Consider the following 20,700-nt stretch of genomic DNA (forward strand, 5'->3'; position numbering starts at 1 on the left):
CTGAGAGTCTCTCGAGCAGTATATCCTGAACCAATCAGTATGGATTCATCAAACAGCTTGTCCATGCAAGGAATGAACTCTAGAACACAAATACCCATTGCATATATCACCAACTAAACCAATTATACATTACTAGAGGCCCAGTGCATGAAATTCATGCACGGGGTGGGGCTGGGGGGTCCCTCAGCCCAGCCTGCACCCTCTCCAATCTGGGACCCCTCGAGGGATGTCTGACTGCCCATTTAGGCCTGATCCCAGTAGGGCAGTTGGACATCCCTTTCACAATCCAGGACTGCTGGCTCCCAACTGCTCGCCTGCCTGCCCTCCTGATTGCCCCTAACCGCTTCTGCCTGCCAGCCTGATCACCCCCTAACCACTCCCCTGCCAGCCTGATTGATGCCTAACTGCTCCCCTGCCAGCCTGTTTGACCCTAACTGCCCTCCCCTGCAGGCCTGGTCACCCCTAACTGCCCTCCCCTGCAGGCCTTGTCCCCCACAACTGCCCTCCCTTGCAGGCCTGGTCCCTCCCAACTGCCCGCCCCTGCTGGCCATCTTGTGGTGGCCATCTTGTGTCCACATGGGGGCAGCCATCTTTGACCACATGGGGGCAGCCATCTTGAGTGTTGGAGTGATGGTCAATCTGCATATTACTCTTTTATTAGATAGGAGGATATAACAGTACTTTCATAGTAGCCAACCTGTAGTCAATTAGCAATCCAGATTTTAAAAAGGGTGAAGAGGAAAGCATGCACACTGTATTTTAGTCACATTAGCTTTACTAAGCCGCATGAGCCATCTGCTATCAGAACCGCAATGTGTCAGAATAGACTAAGAACATGACCTTCATATCCCCCCGTAAAGAACTCGCCCCAATACTTCACTGGAGGCACATTCCTTCATCCTTAAAAGGTGCCACCATCAACTGAAACCTGTCTGAGAAGGGGGCAGTATCTTCTAAATGCCCCTGGAGTTGCCCTTCTTAAGCATTTATGGTTAGTCATCGTGGAGAAATAATAATAAATGACGAAGATCTGGGAAATTTTAGTGTTCTCAAAGAAATGGGTTTAGGGGTCCCAACTCCCTGGATGAAACGAACTAGAAACTGATGGGGCTCCTCTGTTCCTCCAGTCCTACAGAGAGAACGATCACCAACCCTTCTCCCTCTCCCCTACAGGCCTCAAGACCAGAAAGACTGGCCACTCAGGGATAATTCACATTTCTGAGGATATGCAGACAGGATAGCAACCTGCATTTTCTAGGCCTCTATTCCATATGCCCCTTGGGGAACTCTGGCCACAAACATCCAAAGGATGTTCAGATTCTGGAGCAAGCCTGACATTATGGCCAGTTCCATAAGCCAAAAAAAAAAAAAAAGTACATTCTTGCCGAAAACGGTTTGGCTCAGTGGATAGAGCATCGGCCTGTGGACTGAAAGGTCCCGGGTTCGATTACGGTCAAGGGCATGTACCTTGGTTGCGGGCACATCCTCGGTGGGAGGTGTGCAGGAGGCAGCTGATCAATGTTTCTCTCTCATCGGTGTTTCTAGCTCTCTATCCCTCTCCCTTCCTCTCTGTGAAATATCAATAAAATATATTTAAAAAAAAAAAAAGTACATTCTTGGGGGCGGAAATCACTGTAAAAAACAAACAAAAAAACAATAATAAAAATAAATAAAGTACATTCTTCACCAGCAAACAGCTGAGAGTCAAAGATATAAAAGAAATATGTACATTGGTGAGACACAGTGCACGTCTCCTGTTAATAACAAAGCACGGCAGCACAGGGAGTCCCTCCAGGTCAGAGGAGGGAACATCACGGGACGGTCCTCAGTGAAGTGGCCAAGAGGAAGGAGGCACAGAGGGAAAGGTGCAGAGGGCACAGACGTCTCATGCTGGAGGGCTGGCTAGGGGATGAGTTCAAGGAGAAGGGATAAAAATTAAGTGGTACAACATTTGTTTCCAGATCCCCCTCATGACCAGGAACCAGAATCTCTGGGAAAATGGGAAACTTTGTTAAACCATCCGGTTTTCTAAAACTACTGCTCTTCAGAATTAGAGCAAATGTGTTACCATTTGATATCATCTGAGATGCAAAAAAATTAAGGCTATGTGAAAATGTTAGTGGATGTGTAAAATTTAACTACTGACATACATTTTTTTCATTTTATAATAATGTGGTTAATATTTAACAAGATTCTTTCAATGTTTCTTTTAATAAAATCTTTTTTGAGATGTGATGCTATCACCTATTTAACTCCAGGAGCTACTAAGAGCTTTAAAGTAAAGTATCCTAAAAGCTGAATTCAACAAGGCTAATGGGATCAATCCCTGGAGAGTAGCATCTTGGAAACCCACTGATCTTTGTGGAACAGGTTCCATAAGACTGAAACCGAGCCGTATGACCTCAGAGAGCCTGGCTGTGCGTGATGGAAAGCATGAGGAGTTTTTAATCCATCAGCACTTCAACAAGTAGAAACCTCTTGCTACAAAACTCCCCAGATGCACCTCCAAAATTCTTTTACTTAAATGGCAGGAATACAGAAAGTTACTGAGAATGGTTCTCAAGGCACAACCCAGTAATGTAAGTAGATTTAAAATGTTTCTTTTAAAATTCTTCTATTTTGCCCTGGCTGGACTGGTTCAGCTGGTTGAGCACCATCCTATGCACCAAAAGGTCACTGGTTCAATTCCCGGTCAGGGCACATACCCAGGTGGCAGGTTTGATCCTAGCTGGGGTGTATATGGGAGGCAACCAATCAATGTTTCTCTCACATTGATGTTTCTCTTTCTCTTTCTCTCTCTCCCTCTCTCCCTCTCTCCTTCTCTCCCTCTCTCCCTCTCTTCCTCTCTTCCTTCCTCTCTCTCTAAAAATCAATTAAAATGTTTTTATTTTAAAAATAAAAGTAAATAGAAAATAAAATTCTATTTTGATATTCAGAGATGAACACATAGGAAAGGCAAAAAGCAAAGGAAGCTGCCACCAGACAAGTCCCAATGGCAGTCAGCTCTAAAGGCGAGTGGGTTGTGAGCACTGGTAATGCTCAAGTTCTCAACCTGGGTGATGCTTGCACTTATGTTTGTTCCATAATTTCTGGTGAAATCATACATTATTTTTGGTGCACTTTTCTATGTGTTACATTTCAAAATAATGTTTAAGTCTATCTTCCTTTCAGCGATATCTACATACAAGAGGCACACTATAATTTGTATTTTAATAACACAAAAATATCTGAGCTTTACTGTGTTAATTCAAGTGTAAACACTCAAACTGTACCCTTCTTTTCATGCTTAAAAACTATATAAGGAAGCCCAATCTCAGTTTTACCCATGCTCTAATTTACAAGCATTAAAGCATTTAATATTGAAAAAAGTACTGGGGGAAATGACTATCATAACAAAACAATTAGGATGTAACTTCAACCTAATGATTTGACTGTATCAAATATAAAAAGAATTTAAAAATTAAAATTCAATAACTGATAGAAAAAGTATAATTATAAGATTAGCAAAAAGCAAGTATCAGTCTTGTGCAATGAAAGAGAACCAATCATTATTTCACAGCATGGAGAAAGAAATCATTGTTTCCTTCTCATATTGTAAAGTCTGAGAGCAAATGCTTATTTGCAATTTCTAAAGATATGCAGTTGAAAAGCAAAAAAGTACCAAGGAAGACTCGGAACATAAGTAAGCAATGCTGAGGATATCATCACATTCATTATGAGATTGTTGACAAGATAAAGAGAGGACCTGGTGGCAGGCTCAGAGGAAGAGGGAGACAGAGAGGGAGAGGGAGGCAGCGAGACAGAGAAAGAAGGGGTAAGAATAAACTCAAGACAGCAATAAGAAAAGGACAAGTTGAGCCTAAAATATAAGCATTGGAGTGAGCTAAAGACTCCCACAACAAGGAAATATCAGGAGAAGGATATCCATGTCACCTTCTGCTGCCCAAGACACACCTCCTATGTAAGTTCCCTTAAACTCTTAATGTAAAAAAAACAATGGAATGTCAGCAGAGTTCCACCCGCAAAGATGTGGATGGCACTCATGTCAGAATTCCAGACAAAAGACATACGGTTTCTTAGCTCTGTCGTGAGGATGTGCTTTGCAGCAATCAGAAGCTCCTTTCTGAGGTGTGCAGTCTCCGCTGGGCAATTTGAAAGTAACTGTAACATTCCTTTTACCATTTGCTGAGAGTACTTAGTCACCAACTCCTATAAAAATAAGAGGAAATCAACACAATTACATTGACTGGTGGGTGTTAAGAAAAACCCAAAATTGCCCTAACCCAGTGGTCGGCAAACTGCGGCTCTGTTGACTAATGAGTTTGCCAACCACTGCCCTAACTGGTTTGGCTCAGTGGATAGAGCGTTGGCCTACAGAATGAAGGGTCCCAGGTTCGATTCTGGTCAAGGGCATGTACCTTGGTTGCCGGCACATCCCCAATAGGGGGTGTGTGGGAGGCAGCTGATCAATGTTTCTCTCTCATCGATGTTTCTAACTCTCTAGCCCTCTTCCTTCCTCTCTGTAAAAAAAAATCAATAAAATACATTTTTTTAAAAAAAAGAAAAATCCAAAATTTATAAACTTATTTAAAAATTCAGTAAAACTAAACTTGGCTGAAAGGACCCCCAGGAAGTAACAGGCCTAATAAACAAGTATTTTTAATAGTTTGTGTGTGCATACTGCCATTCTAGAAGGATGGTTAGAAACATAAATAGCAGTTTATTTTACATAAGAGGGTTATAGACATCTTTTTTTGTACTTTTCTGTATCTTCCCAACTTTCAACAGGGAATATATACTATATTAAGGAGGGAGAAATATTGAAATTTAAAAAGTAAACATACTCTTTACTATGTCATCCCATTAATGTAAGTTCTGAATGACACCAAAATCATGTTTAATCAACTCAGAATAAGTTCTAATCACAATCTCTTTTTGAGGTGTTTTAGCAAGGCAACTCACCATAGTAACTCAAACTGACTAAAATATCAAGGGGTACCTAACTAAAATTTTTAAAACCAAAAGCTACATTTTCAGTGCTTGATAGAGCCTGAAAGTGGGAAGAGAAAGTGGACTACAAATGTACAAAGAAAATTTTGAAGGGGTGATGGGAACATTCTATATTTGGATGTATCGGTGGTTACCAACTATATGCATTTGTCAATTAATAGAGCTGTTTACCTATAAAAGGTGAACTTTATTGTATGTAAATTATAGCTCAGGAAACCTAACTTAAAACAAGCCATGCCCGGTTGGCGTGGCTCAGTGGTTGAGCATCAACCTATGCACCAGGAGGTCATGGTTCAATTCCTGATCAGGGCACATGCCCAAGTGTGCGGGCTCGATCTCCAGTGGGGACCTGCAGGAGTCAGCTGATCAATGTGTCTTTCACGTCACTGATGTTTCTGTCTCTCTCTCCCTCTCCCTTCCTCTCTGAAATCAGTAAAAATATTTTTTAAAGTAAATTAACTTACCTGGTAAATTCTGATGATATAAGCTAAAAATGACAATGTTTTAATCTGAGCAGCAATGAAATCAGCATACAACTCCTTGTTGTAAAGCTTATGTTGCCTGGATGAGAAATAAATAAAATTTGCAATATTAGCTCTTAACTCAGGTGACATTAATATTAATTAAAAGTCTGTAATAATTACTGAGCCCAAAAGTCTGATTTCTGCACAGACCAGAACACAGCAGCAACAGTTATACTCTTTACTGTTATGCATTTCCAAATAATATAAAGTGTTTAGAGGCATAAAGCAAGCAGTTCTCTAAGCCATTCCATGGCAGTTATAATGTGTATCCCATAAAGCCACTCACTCACCCAATAGACAGTGTTAGGCTATCTATTTGCTCAATAAGAGCTGATGCTAGGACCACAGAGGATGTTAACACTCATTCACCCTCAGATCCTGCCCTCAAATGACTCAGTGCCAAATAGGCCAAAAGAAAGTGAGTGTTAAAGGTCTTAAGAGGAAATGTTTAAAGTTTAAGAAAAAGTTTTCACTGATAGAATGAGTATGGTTCACCTAGAGTGATGGGTGGGGGAATTAAAAGGGTAAAGAACATTCTGGCACTCATGCTGAAAGGAACAGCAAGAACAAAGAAAGGCTTAAGCCGAGAAAGGTTTAGAGACCCCACAGATAGAAATCTAGAGATAGTAATTCCTAATAATAGTTCTAAATTTATGAAACACCAAAAACCAAGGTTTAATACCTTTAGCTCATCTTTTTAAATAAGGAGTAAAATAACTATTACTATCATCATTGAAATACAAGTTCAAAAAGTAAAAAATATAATTTGTCCAAAATATTATCACTTAAAAATTTTATGTCTTACGAATAATTACAGCAAGTGTATTTTTACTTGGAATTAAAGCCCTGTGACAGTCAGCTTTGTCACTGTCCGAAGAAATCTCACCTGGCTTGTGCAGATACCTGAATTGCAATAGTATTCATGATCAGGGGCACAAATTCAGCAACAACATTGTGGATATTCAGTTTGTAGAGCTAAAAGCAAACATATCAGATTTTCATACTTTTACACTTCCTGCATAGCAAAATAATTTGGCATACCAAAGAAACTACAGGCTTTAGCATGTGTGTATCATACACATCTACTTGCCACATATTATTAGATGTGAACTTCATCATAAAACAAGAAGCCAAAAACCCAAGAAACTAGTGAAAATATACATACCTGATACATTAAAACAACAATAATGGGCAATTCTGCCAATACTTTCAGAGAAAGAGATCCTCTTGGAATGATGGAATGCTGAAAGAGAAAAACAAGCAGGACTGTGGTTATCCCGGTGGCACTTAAAACAGCCCCAGTCAGTACCCCAATACTGAGCATTGCCCACTAAAATAAAAGGAAGAGAAAATAGTGACACATCTTTGTCAATATCTGTGGGGAAAGAGTCAAACTATTTTTAAAATAAAGTACATAGAACTATGATTTAATATAGGTTTTTATACTGTAGTAAATAACTTTGGGGAAATTTGTCTAAACTTAGAAATTCAAATCACCTGAGAAAAATTTATATATATATATACACACACATATATGTGCGTGTATATATATATATATATTTTTTTTTTTTTAAATCCTCAGAAGATATGTTTTTCTTGATTTTTAGAAAGAGAAGAAGGGAGAGAGGGAAAGAACCTCCCGCATGTGCCCCGACCAGGGAAAGAAACTGCAACATTTTTGGTGTACAAGGATGACGCTCTAACCAACTAAGCGACCGTGCCAGGACCATCTGAGAAAAATTTTAAATTAGTATCTAGTATTTTACTTAAAAAAGCAATAGCAGAAAGTGCATATTTACCCGGTTTTGTTCAAAATACTTAAAACAGAAAATGCTTGCAATAAACTTAAGAAAAAAATTTAATAGTCCTAATATTAAAAAAATTCATGAAACAGGTAAGGAAAATGTCACACTCATACAAATGAGCAATAGGAACAGACAAGCAAAACAAAGATTCAAACAAAAAACAAGTTTGTAATTCAAGAAGAGGAAAGGAATGAGAGCTTTATTTTTATTCAAAATGCAGTTTCTTGTTTATCCTAGCACAAATTAAAACATTCTGCAGCCCTAGCCAGTTTTGCTCAATAGTTACAACGTCAGCCCACGGACTGAAGGATCCTCGGTTTGATTCCGAGTTTGATTCTGATCAAGGATATGTAGCTCAGTTGCAGGCTTAATCCTTGGCCCTGGTCAGGGCATGTGTGGAGGCAACCAATCCATGTGTTTCTCTCATATGGATTTCTCTCTCTATGTCTCTCCCTCTCCCTTCCAATCTCTCTAAAGATCAATGGAAAAAAATATGCTCAGGTGAGGATTAATAAAACATTCTACAAAACCATTGCAGTAAAGCAAATACAGATGATATTCTTAATTCAATCATAAAAATATAGTCAACAAATGCTCAATACACATTACCTATGTGGCAGATATTACAAATACATTACCTGCAGACAATTACTAGCATTACCTTCACAAAATTCCACAGACAGCCGAAACCGGTTTGGCTCAGTGGATAGAGCGTCAGCCTGTGGACTGAAAGGTCCCAGGTTCGATTCCGGTCAAGGGCATATACCTTGGTTGCGGACACGTCCCCAGTAGGGGGTGTGCAGGAGGCAGCTGATCGATGTTTCTCTCTCATTGATGTTTCTAACTCTCTATTCCTCTCCCTTCCTCTCTGTGAAAAATCAATAAAATATATTTTAAAAAAAAAAAATTCCACAGACAGGTTTTTCAGATAATGAGAGGCCAAAACAAAGGTTCATGAACTTTCCTATAGTCAGAATCATCCCAGTGCTTCTGTACCCAGAGCCCAGGCTCCCAGGGACTGAACTACAATTTATATGTAGTTTAAAGGGACTCATTAATATCAGTACTAAGGATGGAACAGAGATTGGTCAGCTGCTCTTTCCAACAGGTGAGTCTGGACTTCTACTACAATTTTGTTTATACCTTTGCATGAAAGCAACAGTTCATTTTCACCACTCAGAGGCTGCACAGCAGAATGAGTGATGCTCTCCCATGCACACACATTTGTTCATCTAAAATGCCTCCAAGTGTTTAAGAAAGAAAACAAAAAACTTAAGCAGTTTAAAAAGTCACTCATATATTCATCTACCAAGTAGAGAGGCATAGTTAAGAACAAAAGCAAAACAATTGGAAAAACTTACTGTTCTCGTCTCACTGTCCTCACGCTCAGGATTGACCTTCACAGCAATTGCTGTAATCATACCAACCATTTCTGGGGGAGGGACTGTGTTCTCAGGGATCACCTGAGGGTTCTCAAAGTAGCGGTTCTACATAAGAACAAGAGAAATGGTTTTTCCTAAAGAAGTCATACACAACATCCCTTCACAAAATAGCCCTGACACATGTGGTGGAAGAAACCAAATGTCCCACATGTATCTTGCTCAATCCCATAGCACTTGAGATCCACTCTATTCAACACCAAAAAGACAACATGACAGAGACAACATTTCTCCACCTTCCACAACAGAAAATAAAAACTTGTCCTAAGTATTTTTTGCTCCTTCCTGGCTGAGAAAAGATGAAATGCATGCCAGATTACATTAAACCTCAGTGAGGCAAGGAGAATGGACCCCATCTCTCCAGTGATAAGAAACTAGGAGTTAGTCCCTCTTGAATTAACTTTCCAAATAGTCTCCTAAATAGAGATCAAAGATGGGACCAGAAGCAAAGAACAGAAGACATGTTTAAAGGCCAGGACCTCACTGTCATCCCTTAGTTCTCAGTGGAGTTTGGACCTCATATTAAACAAAATAGCTTCGTATGAAAAACTCTGACTGAGCCCTGACCGGTTTGGCTCAGTGGATAGAGTGTCAGCCTGTGGACTGGAGGGTCCCGGGTTCGATTCCAGTCAAGGGCATGTACCTTGGTTGCGGGCACATCCCCAGTGGGTGTTGTGCAGGAGGCAGCTGATCGATGTTTCTAACTTTCTATCCCTCTCCCTTCCTCTCTGTAAAAAAATCAATAAAATATATTTTTTTAAAAAGCCCTAACCGGTTTGGCTCAGTGGATAGAGCGTCGGCTTGCGGACTGAAAGGTCCCAGGTTCGATTCCGGTCAAGGGCATGTACCTTGGTTGCGGGCACATCCCCAGTAGGAGGTGTGCAGGAGGCAGCTGATCGATGTTTCTCTCTCATTGATGTTTCTAACTCTCTATCCCTCTCCCTTCCTCTCTGTAAAAAAGCAATAAAATATATTTTTAAAAAAAAAGAAAGAAAAACTCTCACTGAAATGGTAGGTGACACAATTTGATAACTCAAAATGTAATTAATTTTGTTTGACACATTATTAGCAGATTAAAATCCTTAAAATACCTAAAGGTTAATTTTACCATATGTTGATTTAAAAAAAATTTTTTTAAGCTTAACAAAATTCTTTAAAGTAAAAACAGAATTATGTGCAATAAATTTTTACCATATTATTTGTGATAGTGAAGAACTGAAAAGTGAGAAAACCAGCAACAGAGAGATGGTTGAAGTACATGCATATGATAGAAAATTATGAGGCCACTAAAAATTACGACTGCCAGAAAAAGATCTTGGATGTTCCAAACTGTTAACAGTGATTCCTTCTAGTAAGTGAAAATAAAATGGAGGAGACATTTCTGTTCTAGTCCACACACTTTTACATTGTTGGCATTGCTTGGGAAGAGTTCTTTCAACAGAAAGAATTTTAATGATGCAGAAAAATGGTGAAAGCATACACCACCTCCCCAAAAAGGCTTTATAATTGTAAGCACAACCATCTTTAAAGAGCACAAAACATCAATGTCAATGGTTGCTTACAAGTCAAAACATTATGGATTTATCTTGTCTTTTTTTGCAAAATTTCTACAAGAAGACTATATTAAAGTATTTAAACAATGAAACCAAAAGAACTATTTTTTTAAATGACTGATTTATCAACCTACATTCTGACTATCGATAAACATTCCCCACTCTAAAATTAGCATTCTAAAATTAGCATCCCCCAATTATTCCTCCAACGCAAGCACTCCAAAATACCTTTGGAGTAAGTAAGTAATAAATAAATATAAGTAATAATTCAAATAACGTTAAAACCATACCACTACTTTTGGAAGCTCCTTATAAATCTGTTTCACAAAATCCAAAAAATGATGAATCTAAAAAAAAAAAAAAAAAAAGTATAAGGAAGATATTTATAGACAGAAAATGCTTACAATAAATAAGAAAAATGTTAATAGTCCTAATATATAAGAACTCATAAAATAGGTAAGAAAAATGTCATACTCAAAACACAAACAGGCAATGAATGTGAACAAAAAAGAAATACAAAAGATTGACAAACAGAAAACAAGCTTTCTAATTCAGAAGGTGCAAAGAAATAAAAATTAAAATAAATGCCACTTTTTTACTTCCAAAAAGTAATACTACACCATGCTGAAGAGACTGCCACAAGAGGAAGACTCTCATAAACTACTGAAACTTTTCTGGAAATCAGTTTAATACTATATTTTTCAAGAGCATTAAAACATTAACACATTTGACCTAGTAATTCTGTCAATAACCTCAGTTTATGTAGTTATTTGAACTAGAAACAGATATTCAATCATAGTCATAAAATAAAAATTTTTGAAATACTTTAAATATCCAAAAATGAGGGTACCCATATGTAAGAATATTATACATCCATTAAAAAGTAACTTTATAAAGAATTTGAGTGGGAAAATGCTTATATATAATGTGAAGGGAAACGATCAGAATATAAAATGTCGTATACAGTATTATTGCAATCATGTAGAAAACATTACATATATAGAAGGTGGGAAAAGTGAAAGGCAATCAATATTGTTTTTAAGATAGGAGGAATTCTATTTCATCATTTTGCTTCTAATTTCCAAATAATCTATAACAGGCATTTACTAAGCTTATCATTGGAGAAGACACTGTATTAATTACTGCTAACACAGAGTATCTAATACTTACTCTATAGGTGCTAATCACTGTGTTAAGAACTTTAACTTTTATATTTAAATTCTTCAAGCAATCTTTGAGGGTATACTGTGATTGTCCCCATTTTACAGAAAAGGCTCCAAATGGCTACAAGTTTACCCAGTTTCACATAGCTACTGAGTTGCAGAGCTGATGATATTCAAACCCAGCTGACTTCAGAACACACCTTAACCCTTGAATTACATAAAATGATCAGAGCCTTCTGGCACATCAGACATTTCTGAATTCCAGAAGCACCCAAACAGCTCTGCCAATCTGGTTAGTTAACACATATCCACACGACTAACAAATTCAGTTAAATACTCATATACACAGTCAAAATAGAAAAGGTAACTGCTAAACCAAAGAATTTTCCCCAAAGAGACTGTGTAATTTCTACACTTTAAGCACCATGTGTTCCGTCAATACTACAGGAGAATAAAATTTTACACAGCACAAAGAACTGTCAGCACACTACAGAAATGCTCTCAGGATAAATACTTACTTCTTGTGTGATGGGCGGCCTGAATTGTTTGTGTAGCTCAATAATTATTCTTAAACAAATAAGAACGTTTTCTTCATTTTCCGTCTTTAAAAAAAGCATTTAAAGAGTTACAATTCTGAGGGCCTACTTTAAAGATTAAAGACTATTTTCTAAGCATTTTTCTTTATACACACACTGCATCGACCAACTTAGATTTGATTAATTGAAAATTCATTAAATCATAAAACACAGCTGCCCAAACAGGAAGACTTCATGGTCTTTGGTAGACCACCTGAAGGGCAGCGCACCAGTGAGTTCTGGTCAATAACACTGACAGATAAGTTAACTGACATTTGTGGCAAGTCACACCATGAACTAAGGTCTAATGGCCCCACCGACACTTTTCATTGCTTGAAAGTAATGCCAAAAGAATGAACATTTACTGAGCACCCACCAAATATTGAACCTGTGCTTATCACTTCACACATACTCTCTAAGTGTGAGGTGCCATCCACACTATACCTAGAGGAAGCTAAGGCTCAGAGAAGATAAGCAACATGACTAACATGATATAGCTAATAAATGACAGCCAGGATCTGAATCCAACTCTCTCCCCGCTCCAAAGCTCATCTTTCCAAGGGGCCCAGAAACACATAGAATTCTAAACACATTAAGACTAAGTACAGCAAGAAAACCATTTTAGAGGTTAACTTAACAGGTACCAGATGAATTAGCCCCAAGTATTTGAGAAACTCTTTATGAGCACCTACTGTGCTTGACACACACAAAACTAGAAAGCACAAAGCCAAAGAACCCAGTACTCTGAGTCTGTCAACAACCACCAACTCATTTTGAAAGATTTCTAGTTGAAAGATTTCTACTATGTAGCGTCAATTTATCAGTGACTCAAAAATAGGAAAACAAAGTGAAACTTTAATAATTTTTCATGATAATTTGGTTGGGAAAATGGACATTAGGAACTTTAGTGAAGGAGAAACAGTTGTATAACACTAGATTTTACATTAAGAAAATCATTTAAAGTTTTTAATATTGGAAAATAACAAGAATTCCCAAAGGTTACCTCTAAAAAGCGAAACATCACAGACAAAACATTTTTTGTGTGAGGACGAAGATGTTCATTGGTTGGTATCCTATGAATGATTTCAAGAACTAGTTTCCGCAATTGCTGGTGAAGAAAAAAAAAAAGTAAATATAAAATCCTCCCAAGAGCTCCAAAGTAATTCTTTTGCCTTGTACAAGCGTCACGGGGCTGTCCGTACCCAGCACTGGTAACACACCACAGGATCAACCCCATTTTAGAAACACTCCTATATATTATTTCAATGTAATCCAAAGCAAGTACTGCAAACCATTACTTTCAATATTTCTACAATTGTGTAGCAAATCAAGTGAGTCACATCTTTCCTCTTTCACACCTTATTTTCAGCAGAAAAAGCACTAGTATATGAATGCAGAGTGGATTTAAAATGAAAGAGCAAAACAATCGGAACTTCATTTGAGATTTCCCTCCATAATCTCAGTTTAGCTTCTACAATGTTCTCCCCAATTACCTTGGGCCCAATGACTAATTTCATCATAAACTGAACTAAGCTCTCATGATTCTGACTATGGAGCTGACAACTAAAAGGTAGATCAGCCCTGGCCGGTGTGGCTCAGTTCCTTGGACATCGTCCCATGTACCAGGAGTTTGCCAGTTCCCTTCCCAATCAAGGGCACATGCCCAAGTTGTGGGCTCAGTACCCAATAGGGGGCATGCAGGAGGCAGCTGATTGATGTTGTGCTCTCACACTGAGGTTTCTCCCTCTCCCTTCCTCTCTCTAAAATCAATAACTAGCCCTAGCCAGTTTTGCTCAATGGATAGAGCGTCGGCCTGTGGACTGAAAGGTCCCAGGTTCGATTCCAGTCATGGGCACATGCCTGGGTTGTGGACTCGATCCCCAGTAGGGGACGTGCAGGAGGTAGCCGATCAATGATTCTCTCTCATCATTGATGTTTCTATCTCTCTCTCCCTCTTTCCTCTATGAAATCAATAAAAATATTTAAAAAATAAAATAAAATATTCTTTAAAAATAAATAAATGGTAGGTCAAACATATATATACACACATATATGTGATGGGACTGTTTTAAGAGGAGGAGGTAAAAAGAGTGGATGGAGCTATAAGTAAAATAAAATTGGCCATGAATTACAAGAATTAAAATGAATAAAAATAGAGTTGGACAACGAGTATGGGAGGGTCAACAGACTACTGTTACTTCTTTTGTATATATTCCAATTCATTTGCAATAGTGTACATCAAGCACGTCAAACTTGAGGAGTCCCACAACAAATATTTTTGCGGTCCAGCCAATATAATGGTATGTAAGAAACATTTTAATAAAAATTTCGGAACTTAGTTTTTACAATATCCTGTTATACATAATTATTAATAACAAACTACAATGGGGAGCGGGCCTAAGCTGTCAGTCGGACATCCCCTGAGGGTTCCCAGACTGCTAAAGGGCGCAGGTCAGGCTGAGGGGATCCCCCTCCCCCACAGTGCACAAATGTCGTGCATCGGGCCTCTAGTTTAAACTATAAAAGAAATGGTCTTGACAAAATAAAACCAAGACATTTATGCCGAAACCGGTTTGGCTCAGTGGATAGAGCGTCGGCCTGCGGACTGAGGGGTCCCGGGTTCAATTCCGGTCAGGGGCGTGTGCCTGAGTTGCGGGCACATCCCCAGTGGGAGGTGTCCAGGAGGCAGCTGATCGATGTTTCTCTCTCATCGATGTTTCTGGCTCTCTATCCCTCTCCCTTCGTCTCTGTAAAAAATAAATAAAATATATTTTTTTAAAAAAAAGACATTTAACTAAGCAGGCAAAAGCCTTGGGCAGAGTTATCTTTATGTGACAAAACCACTTTCATTTGTAAGTGAAACCATGGGGGTTTTTTTAGGTGTTTTAATTCATAAATGCTTGCAATACTTCTATGTAACACTTTTTTCTCACTGACAGTTTTAAACAAATTACCTGGGCTGGTTTCTCCTGAAGAAACTGAACTTCTCCATCTTGAAGAAATGTAAGAAACCGAGGGATGATATGTTCCAGGAATGTAGAATATTGAGGAGATGATGTTACATTCTAATTATACAAAAATAAAACAAAACCTCATTTAATTTGTATATATATTTTCACTTCAAATTCACCTAGTATTATAATAACCTCAAAAGACTATAAAACATTGTGCCTGGCTGGTGTGGCTCAGTGTCTGAGCCTCAACCTATGAACCAGGATGTCATGTTCAATTCCCCATCAGGGCACATGCCCAGATTGTGGGCTCAATCCCCAATAGAGGGCATGCAGGAGGCAGCTGATCAATGATTCTCTCTCTCCCTCTCCCTTTCTCTCTGAAATCAATAAAATTATTTAAAATTAATTAAAATAGCTCTGGCTGGTTTGGCTCAGTGGATAGAGCGTCAGCCTGTGGACTGAAGGGTCCCAGGATCGATTCCAGTCAAGGGAACATGCCCAGGTTGCAGGCTTGATCCCCAGTAGGGGGCATGCAGGAGGCAGCCAATCAATGATTCTCTCTCCCCCTCTCCCTTCCTCTCTGAAATCAATAAAAATATATTTAAAAATAATAATAAAAATACATTTGAAAATAAATAAATAAAGGCAGGGAATCTGCAGAGAAGTGACATCTATCAAGAACCACATGGAACCCTAGCCTGTTTGGCTCAGTGGATAGAGCGTTAGCCCTGCAGACTAGAGGGTCCCAGGTTCGATTCTGGTCAAGGGCACATGTCCGGGTTGCATGCTCAATCCCCAGTAGGGGGCGCACAGGAGGCAAATCAATGATTCTCTCTCATCATTGATGTTTGTATCTCTCCCTCCCTCTCGCTTCTTTTCTGAAATCAATAAAAATATATTTTAAAAAAGAACCATATGAAAATTCTATAACTGAAAGTACAATAACTGCAATTTTAAAATGTAAAAACTAAATATATATAAACTGAAATTTAAAAATAGCATCTCCGCAGATTGGAGATGACAGAAAAATAGTCAGTGAACCTAGAAATTATCCAATCTAATACACAATTGAAAAAAAATTGAAAAATGAATAGAGCCTGAGGGACCTAATGGACAATATAATTGTAGTTTGTAAAGCCCAGGAAAAAAACTGCTTGATCAGGATCACAGAAGTTATAATGGAGCCAAAACTGATATCCAATTCTCATTCCATAGTAATATATCATTTATTGACTGATAAGTTCACAGCAAAAGTTTGAGTGCAACCTGAGGATAAGGGTAAAAGAGCTACTATATTTAAAAATGAAAAAAATGTGCCTCACCCTAGCCAGTTTTGCTCAGTGGTTAGAGTGTCGGACTGCAGACCAAAGAGTCCTGGGTTCAATTCCCAGCCAAGGGCACCTACCTCAGTTGCAGGCTCAATCCCCAGCCCTGGTTGCATACAGGAGGAAACCAATTGATATGTCTCTCTCAAATCAATGTTTCTCTCTCTCTCTCCCCCTCCCTTCTACCACTCTCTCTAAAAATCAATGGAATGAGTATGCCCTAGCGTGAGTAAATAAAATACACTTAATTAAAAAAAAAAAAAAAAGTGCCCTGGCCGGGTAGCTCAGTTGGTTAGAGCATTATCCCAATATGCCAAGGTTGCAGGTTTGATTGCCAGACAGGGCACATACAAGAATCAACCAATGAATGCATAAATAAATGGAACAACAAATTAGTTTCTCTCTCTCTCTCTCTCTCTTCCCTCCTCTCTCTAAAATAAAGAAAAAGAAAAAATATTAATCAACCAAACCAAGGCTAGTATCACTATATGAAGAAGTTGGACAACACTGTGGACAAACTTGCGAATTTCACTTTTAGAATAAAATAAAGTACATTAACAGAGATAATGTTTTTTTAGTTACTATAGTAAAAAGGTTGACAGAAAAGCAATAGCAAAGCCCAGGACAATATTTAGCTCAAAATGAAAAGCCTAAAATATAAAGATCATACCTCAAAATTTTCGCTAACTTCTTGCATCATTTTTAACTTTGTTTCATCAGCTGTAAAATGACCAAAAAAAATATCAGGTAATTGAAATTATGTTAAGGATGATCTCAAAATTACTGGATTTAATAAGAGAAGCAATCAGATCTTATCAGTTTCACTGTCATAGTCCCACAGAAGGCACATAACTAGTTCCCTACAACCAGTCACACACATTCATACTCCCAGACATACGTGTGCATGCACAGACAAGGACAGATACACACACACACACACACACACACACACGTGCCTCTTCAGGGCTCCAGCCAGTAATGATCATCACTTTGCTTCTCCACAAGGCAGAGAACAGAAATTCGGATAAAAGTTAATGTTATTATTTATCTCCAAGTGCACATTCTTTGAACTGAGATGAATGAGTCAAATTAATGCATTTCTTAAAGACAAAAAGGATCAACTCACGGGTATTTACATCTGTGAGAGCTGCCACAAACTGAAGATATTTTTTCATCAGAGTGGTTTGGTCAACCACTGTGGCCCCTTGTGCTGCAACAAATGCCATTTTTCTTTTGATCTAGTTTATTTCTCAAGAGAAAAGTATCAGCTCCATGAGTCCACCCAGTCTATGAAAAGAAACATAAGTTAGACAATTTATTAAGGGCACAGGTTCACAATCACTATGAAAATCCTACTTAAATGCCTAAATTTATCTAAATGCTTTGCATTAATCCAGAATACACCATTCCCTCTGTTTTTATAAAAATAAAATTTACACCCTCGCCGATTTGGCTCAGTGGCTAGAGCCTCAGCTTGTGGATGGAAGGGTCCCAGGTCCAATTCCGGTCAAGGGCACATACCTCAGTTGCAGGCTCGATCCCTGGCCCAACGTTAGGGTATAGGAGGCAACCAATTAATGTGTCTCTCTCACACTGACATTTCTCTCTCTGCGCCTCTGCCTCTGCGTCTGCCTCTGCCCCTGTCCCTGTCTCTCTCCCTCCCTCCCTTCCACTCTCACTGAAAATCAATGAAAAAATGTCCTTGGTGAGGATTAGAAAAAATTTGTAAAATAACCTTTACCTAAGCCCATTTTATCTACTAATTTTTAAACATGGCTTTTCTAGCCAGATGCTTTTTTCTACCATATTTCCTCCTTTCCCTAAGCCAGAGGTTGGCAAATTTTATATTATCTACAAAGAGCCAGACAGTAAATATTTTAGGCTACTCGGCCATAGACACCATATAAATGAACAAGAGCAGCTATGATCCAACACAATTTTACTTCTGGACACTGAAATTTTAATTTCATATAATTCTCTCGTGTCATGAAACATTATTTTTCTTTTGACTTTTCCCCAACCATTTAAAAAAATGTAAAAGCCATTCTTAGTTCATGGGCTATATAAAAACAAGCAGCAGGCTGGATTTGGTCAGCTGACTGTGTTTGGCCACTTCTGCCCTAGGTGACTTGTTCTCAAACTTCAATGGACATTAAATCACCAGGTATCAAAAGTAGATTCCCAAGCATCACCCAGAGACAGTGGTTCAGACAGTGTTCAGTGAGGAGTCCAGGAAGCTGTAAGCTGTTTGCAGCTGGCACATAGTAGGCACTCAAAAAATGTTCATTTAGCCCAGCCAGTGTGGCTCAATGGTTGAACATCAACCCTTGAACCAGGAGGTCACAGGTGAATTCCAGCACATACAGGGGTTGCAGGCTCGATCTTCAGTAGGCGGAATGCAGAAGGCAGCCGATCAAAGATTCTCATCATTGATGTTTCTAAGTCTCTCTCCCCCTCTCCTTCCCTCTCTCTGAAATCAATAAAAACATATTTTTAAATGCTCATTTAATAAATGAAAAAAAAATGCTCTAAAAAAGCACCTTGGTGAGTTGGAAAGAGGCTGTTGCCAATACTTTGAGAAGTGCCACTCACACTGAAAGAGGGACACTTAAGGCTCTATTTTAAAAGTCCTCACAAAAGTCTCTAGAGAACCTGGGAAATTGCTTTTACCCATCCTCCTAGTATATATCGAATTTCACTCTGCCTTAAGAGCAGTTTCCTGACTTTTCTTCCAACAGACACACCAATAACTCTTCTGCAGGCCTTTGAAAAGTTTTGTCCTGACGGACACACACTTCTGCGATGGGGACACCTTAACACCACAAAGCCCCTCTGGCCACTCTCCCAGAACACCAGCACTGCCCCCATGCAGAGGACACCCACAGCTGTTCCATGCTAGCACAGTCCCCAGAAGTCCCACTCTTCTGCCTCAAGGCAAGAAAAGGCCCAAAGAGACCAAAGGGACGGAGTCTGTCAATCCTACTAGATGATGACCAGACCACCGCTTCCTTTTTCAGGTCACACTCGCTCCTCCAAATGCACAAGGCCCCACACCCCCAGCCCCATCTCCGGGAACCCAATACTCAGGATCACGGCCTCTCCCTGCCTAAGAAATTTCTGGTCGTCCCCGTATTTCTTAAAGCCTTGGATCCCCACCCCACCCCTTTTTTCTCATCGAATTCACCAATTCTTCCATTTCCCAGGGCCCAGAGAGGCCTGGCTCCGCTTTCCGGCCTGGGAGGGGCCCTACGGTGCAAAAACGCCCCATCCCGCATGTCTGTGGGAGAGCAGCTCGAAGAGCCCCCGGAGGCCGAGGTGCCAGGCCTAAGGCCCCGCGTCCGGCCCTAGGTGGGAAGACCCAGCCTGCCCCGACCCGCACTCGGGCAAACGGCCCCGCCTCCCACCGCCCGCCGCCAGACCCCGAGGCGGCGCCGCCGGGCCAGAGGGGGCGCTGTCCTCACCACTACCTCCGCTCTTCGAGCCCGGCAGGCGAGCCAGGTGCCTGCGTGGAGGACAGGACGGGGCAGGCTCGCCGGGGGCTCTCGGGGGAACGGCGCTCAAGTCCCACGCTGTATCTTCCCGGGCTCAAACGCCCCTCCGCTTCCCTCCTTTTGTCACCGTCCGCAGACGCCAAGCGCCCGCCTCCCGGGCCGGGCTACGGCAAGCGCCGAGGGCCACCATCCGCGCCACGAACCTCCGCCTCCCGCGGCTTCCCAGCTCAGCCAGGTGGTGGCGAGGTTCCCGTGAGGGCTGGGCAGGGCAGGGCTGGGCTGAGCTGGGCCGGCCTCCCTCCCGCAGAGCCCTCCCCACGCCTGGATCGCGCCGCACCCGTCGTAGCCGCCGCACGCACCTCCCGGGGCCGTTCCGCTCCTCGCCCACGTTTACCCCGATTTCGGCGGCCGGCCTCCTGCAGCTCGGACCCACGGCCACACACGAAATTCAGGCTCTGCAGCTCGGACCCACGGGCCACACACGAAATTCAGACCCTCGCAGAGCCGCCGCGCGCAGTCCCGCCCCCGCTTAAAACCGCTTCGCCCGTCGCGGGAGGAACTGGCCCAGGCGCACCGCCCCGAGTGGGTGTGGCCTGGGCCGCGGGAGCGGGTGGGGCTGTGCGGTGCAGGTGGGTCCTCCCGGCCCTTTAAACCTCGCCTCTGGGCGGAGCCGCCGATAGGGATGGAGCCGCTGGCAGTCTCCGTGCTGCTTAACTTGGTTCTTACTGCCCTCAGTCTCCTCGCAGGAGCCCGGCCCGGGAGGGTGCGGGAGACACTCGGCCGCTGTTTCCGGGGGTGGGCGGCGATTGGCTTCCCTGGTTGGTGGCGGTCTGGTCCTGGAAGAGCCCCCCGCCCCCGAAC

The 20,700-nt window shown here is 40.8% G+C and overlaps 1 protein-coding gene across 9 annotated transcripts in view; it reads right to left on the reverse strand.

The window, feature by feature from the left end:
* TRRAP (transformation/transcription domain associated protein) overlaps positions 1-20,287 on the reverse strand; it is a 137,134-nt gene extending 116,847 nt beyond the window's left edge. For 7 of the 9 annotated variants that reach the window (XM_080675803.1, XM_080675802.1, XM_080675800.1 and 4 more), the window contains exons 1-13: positions 20,199-20,287; positions 17,475-17,635; positions 17,019-17,068; positions 15,024-15,134; positions 13,073-13,177; positions 12,013-12,096; positions 10,622-10,678; positions 8,701-8,826; positions 6,700-6,777; positions 6,421-6,509; positions 5,475-5,571; positions 4,071-4,209; positions 1-79 (exon numbers count right to left, since the gene is read on the reverse strand). In XM_080675803.1, the coding sequence (XP_080531929.1) occupies positions 1-79; positions 4,071-4,209; positions 5,475-5,571; positions 6,421-6,509; positions 6,700-6,777; positions 8,701-8,826; positions 10,622-10,678; positions 12,013-12,096; positions 13,073-13,177; positions 15,024-15,134; positions 17,019-17,068; positions 17,475-17,574 (1,115 nt within the window). In that variant the 5' untranslated portion in view covers positions 17,575-17,635; positions 20,199-20,287. Of the gene's footprint in view, positions 80-4,070; positions 4,210-5,474; positions 5,572-6,420; positions 6,510-6,699; positions 6,778-8,700; positions 8,827-10,621; positions 10,679-12,012; positions 12,097-13,072; positions 13,178-15,023; positions 15,135-17,018; positions 17,069-17,474; positions 17,636-19,809; positions 19,974-20,198 lie in introns of those variants that run through there. The other 2 variants (XM_080675797.1, XM_080675804.1) reach the window with 2 other exon arrangements.
* Between the last annotated feature and the right edge of the window lie 413 nt (positions 20,288-20,700).

The sequence above is a fragment of the Plecotus auritus genome (genome assembly GCF_963455305.1).
Source record: "Plecotus auritus genome assembly, chromosome: 6".
Classification (NCBI taxonomy): Eukaryota; Metazoa; Chordata; class Mammalia; order Chiroptera; family Vespertilionidae; genus Plecotus; species Plecotus auritus.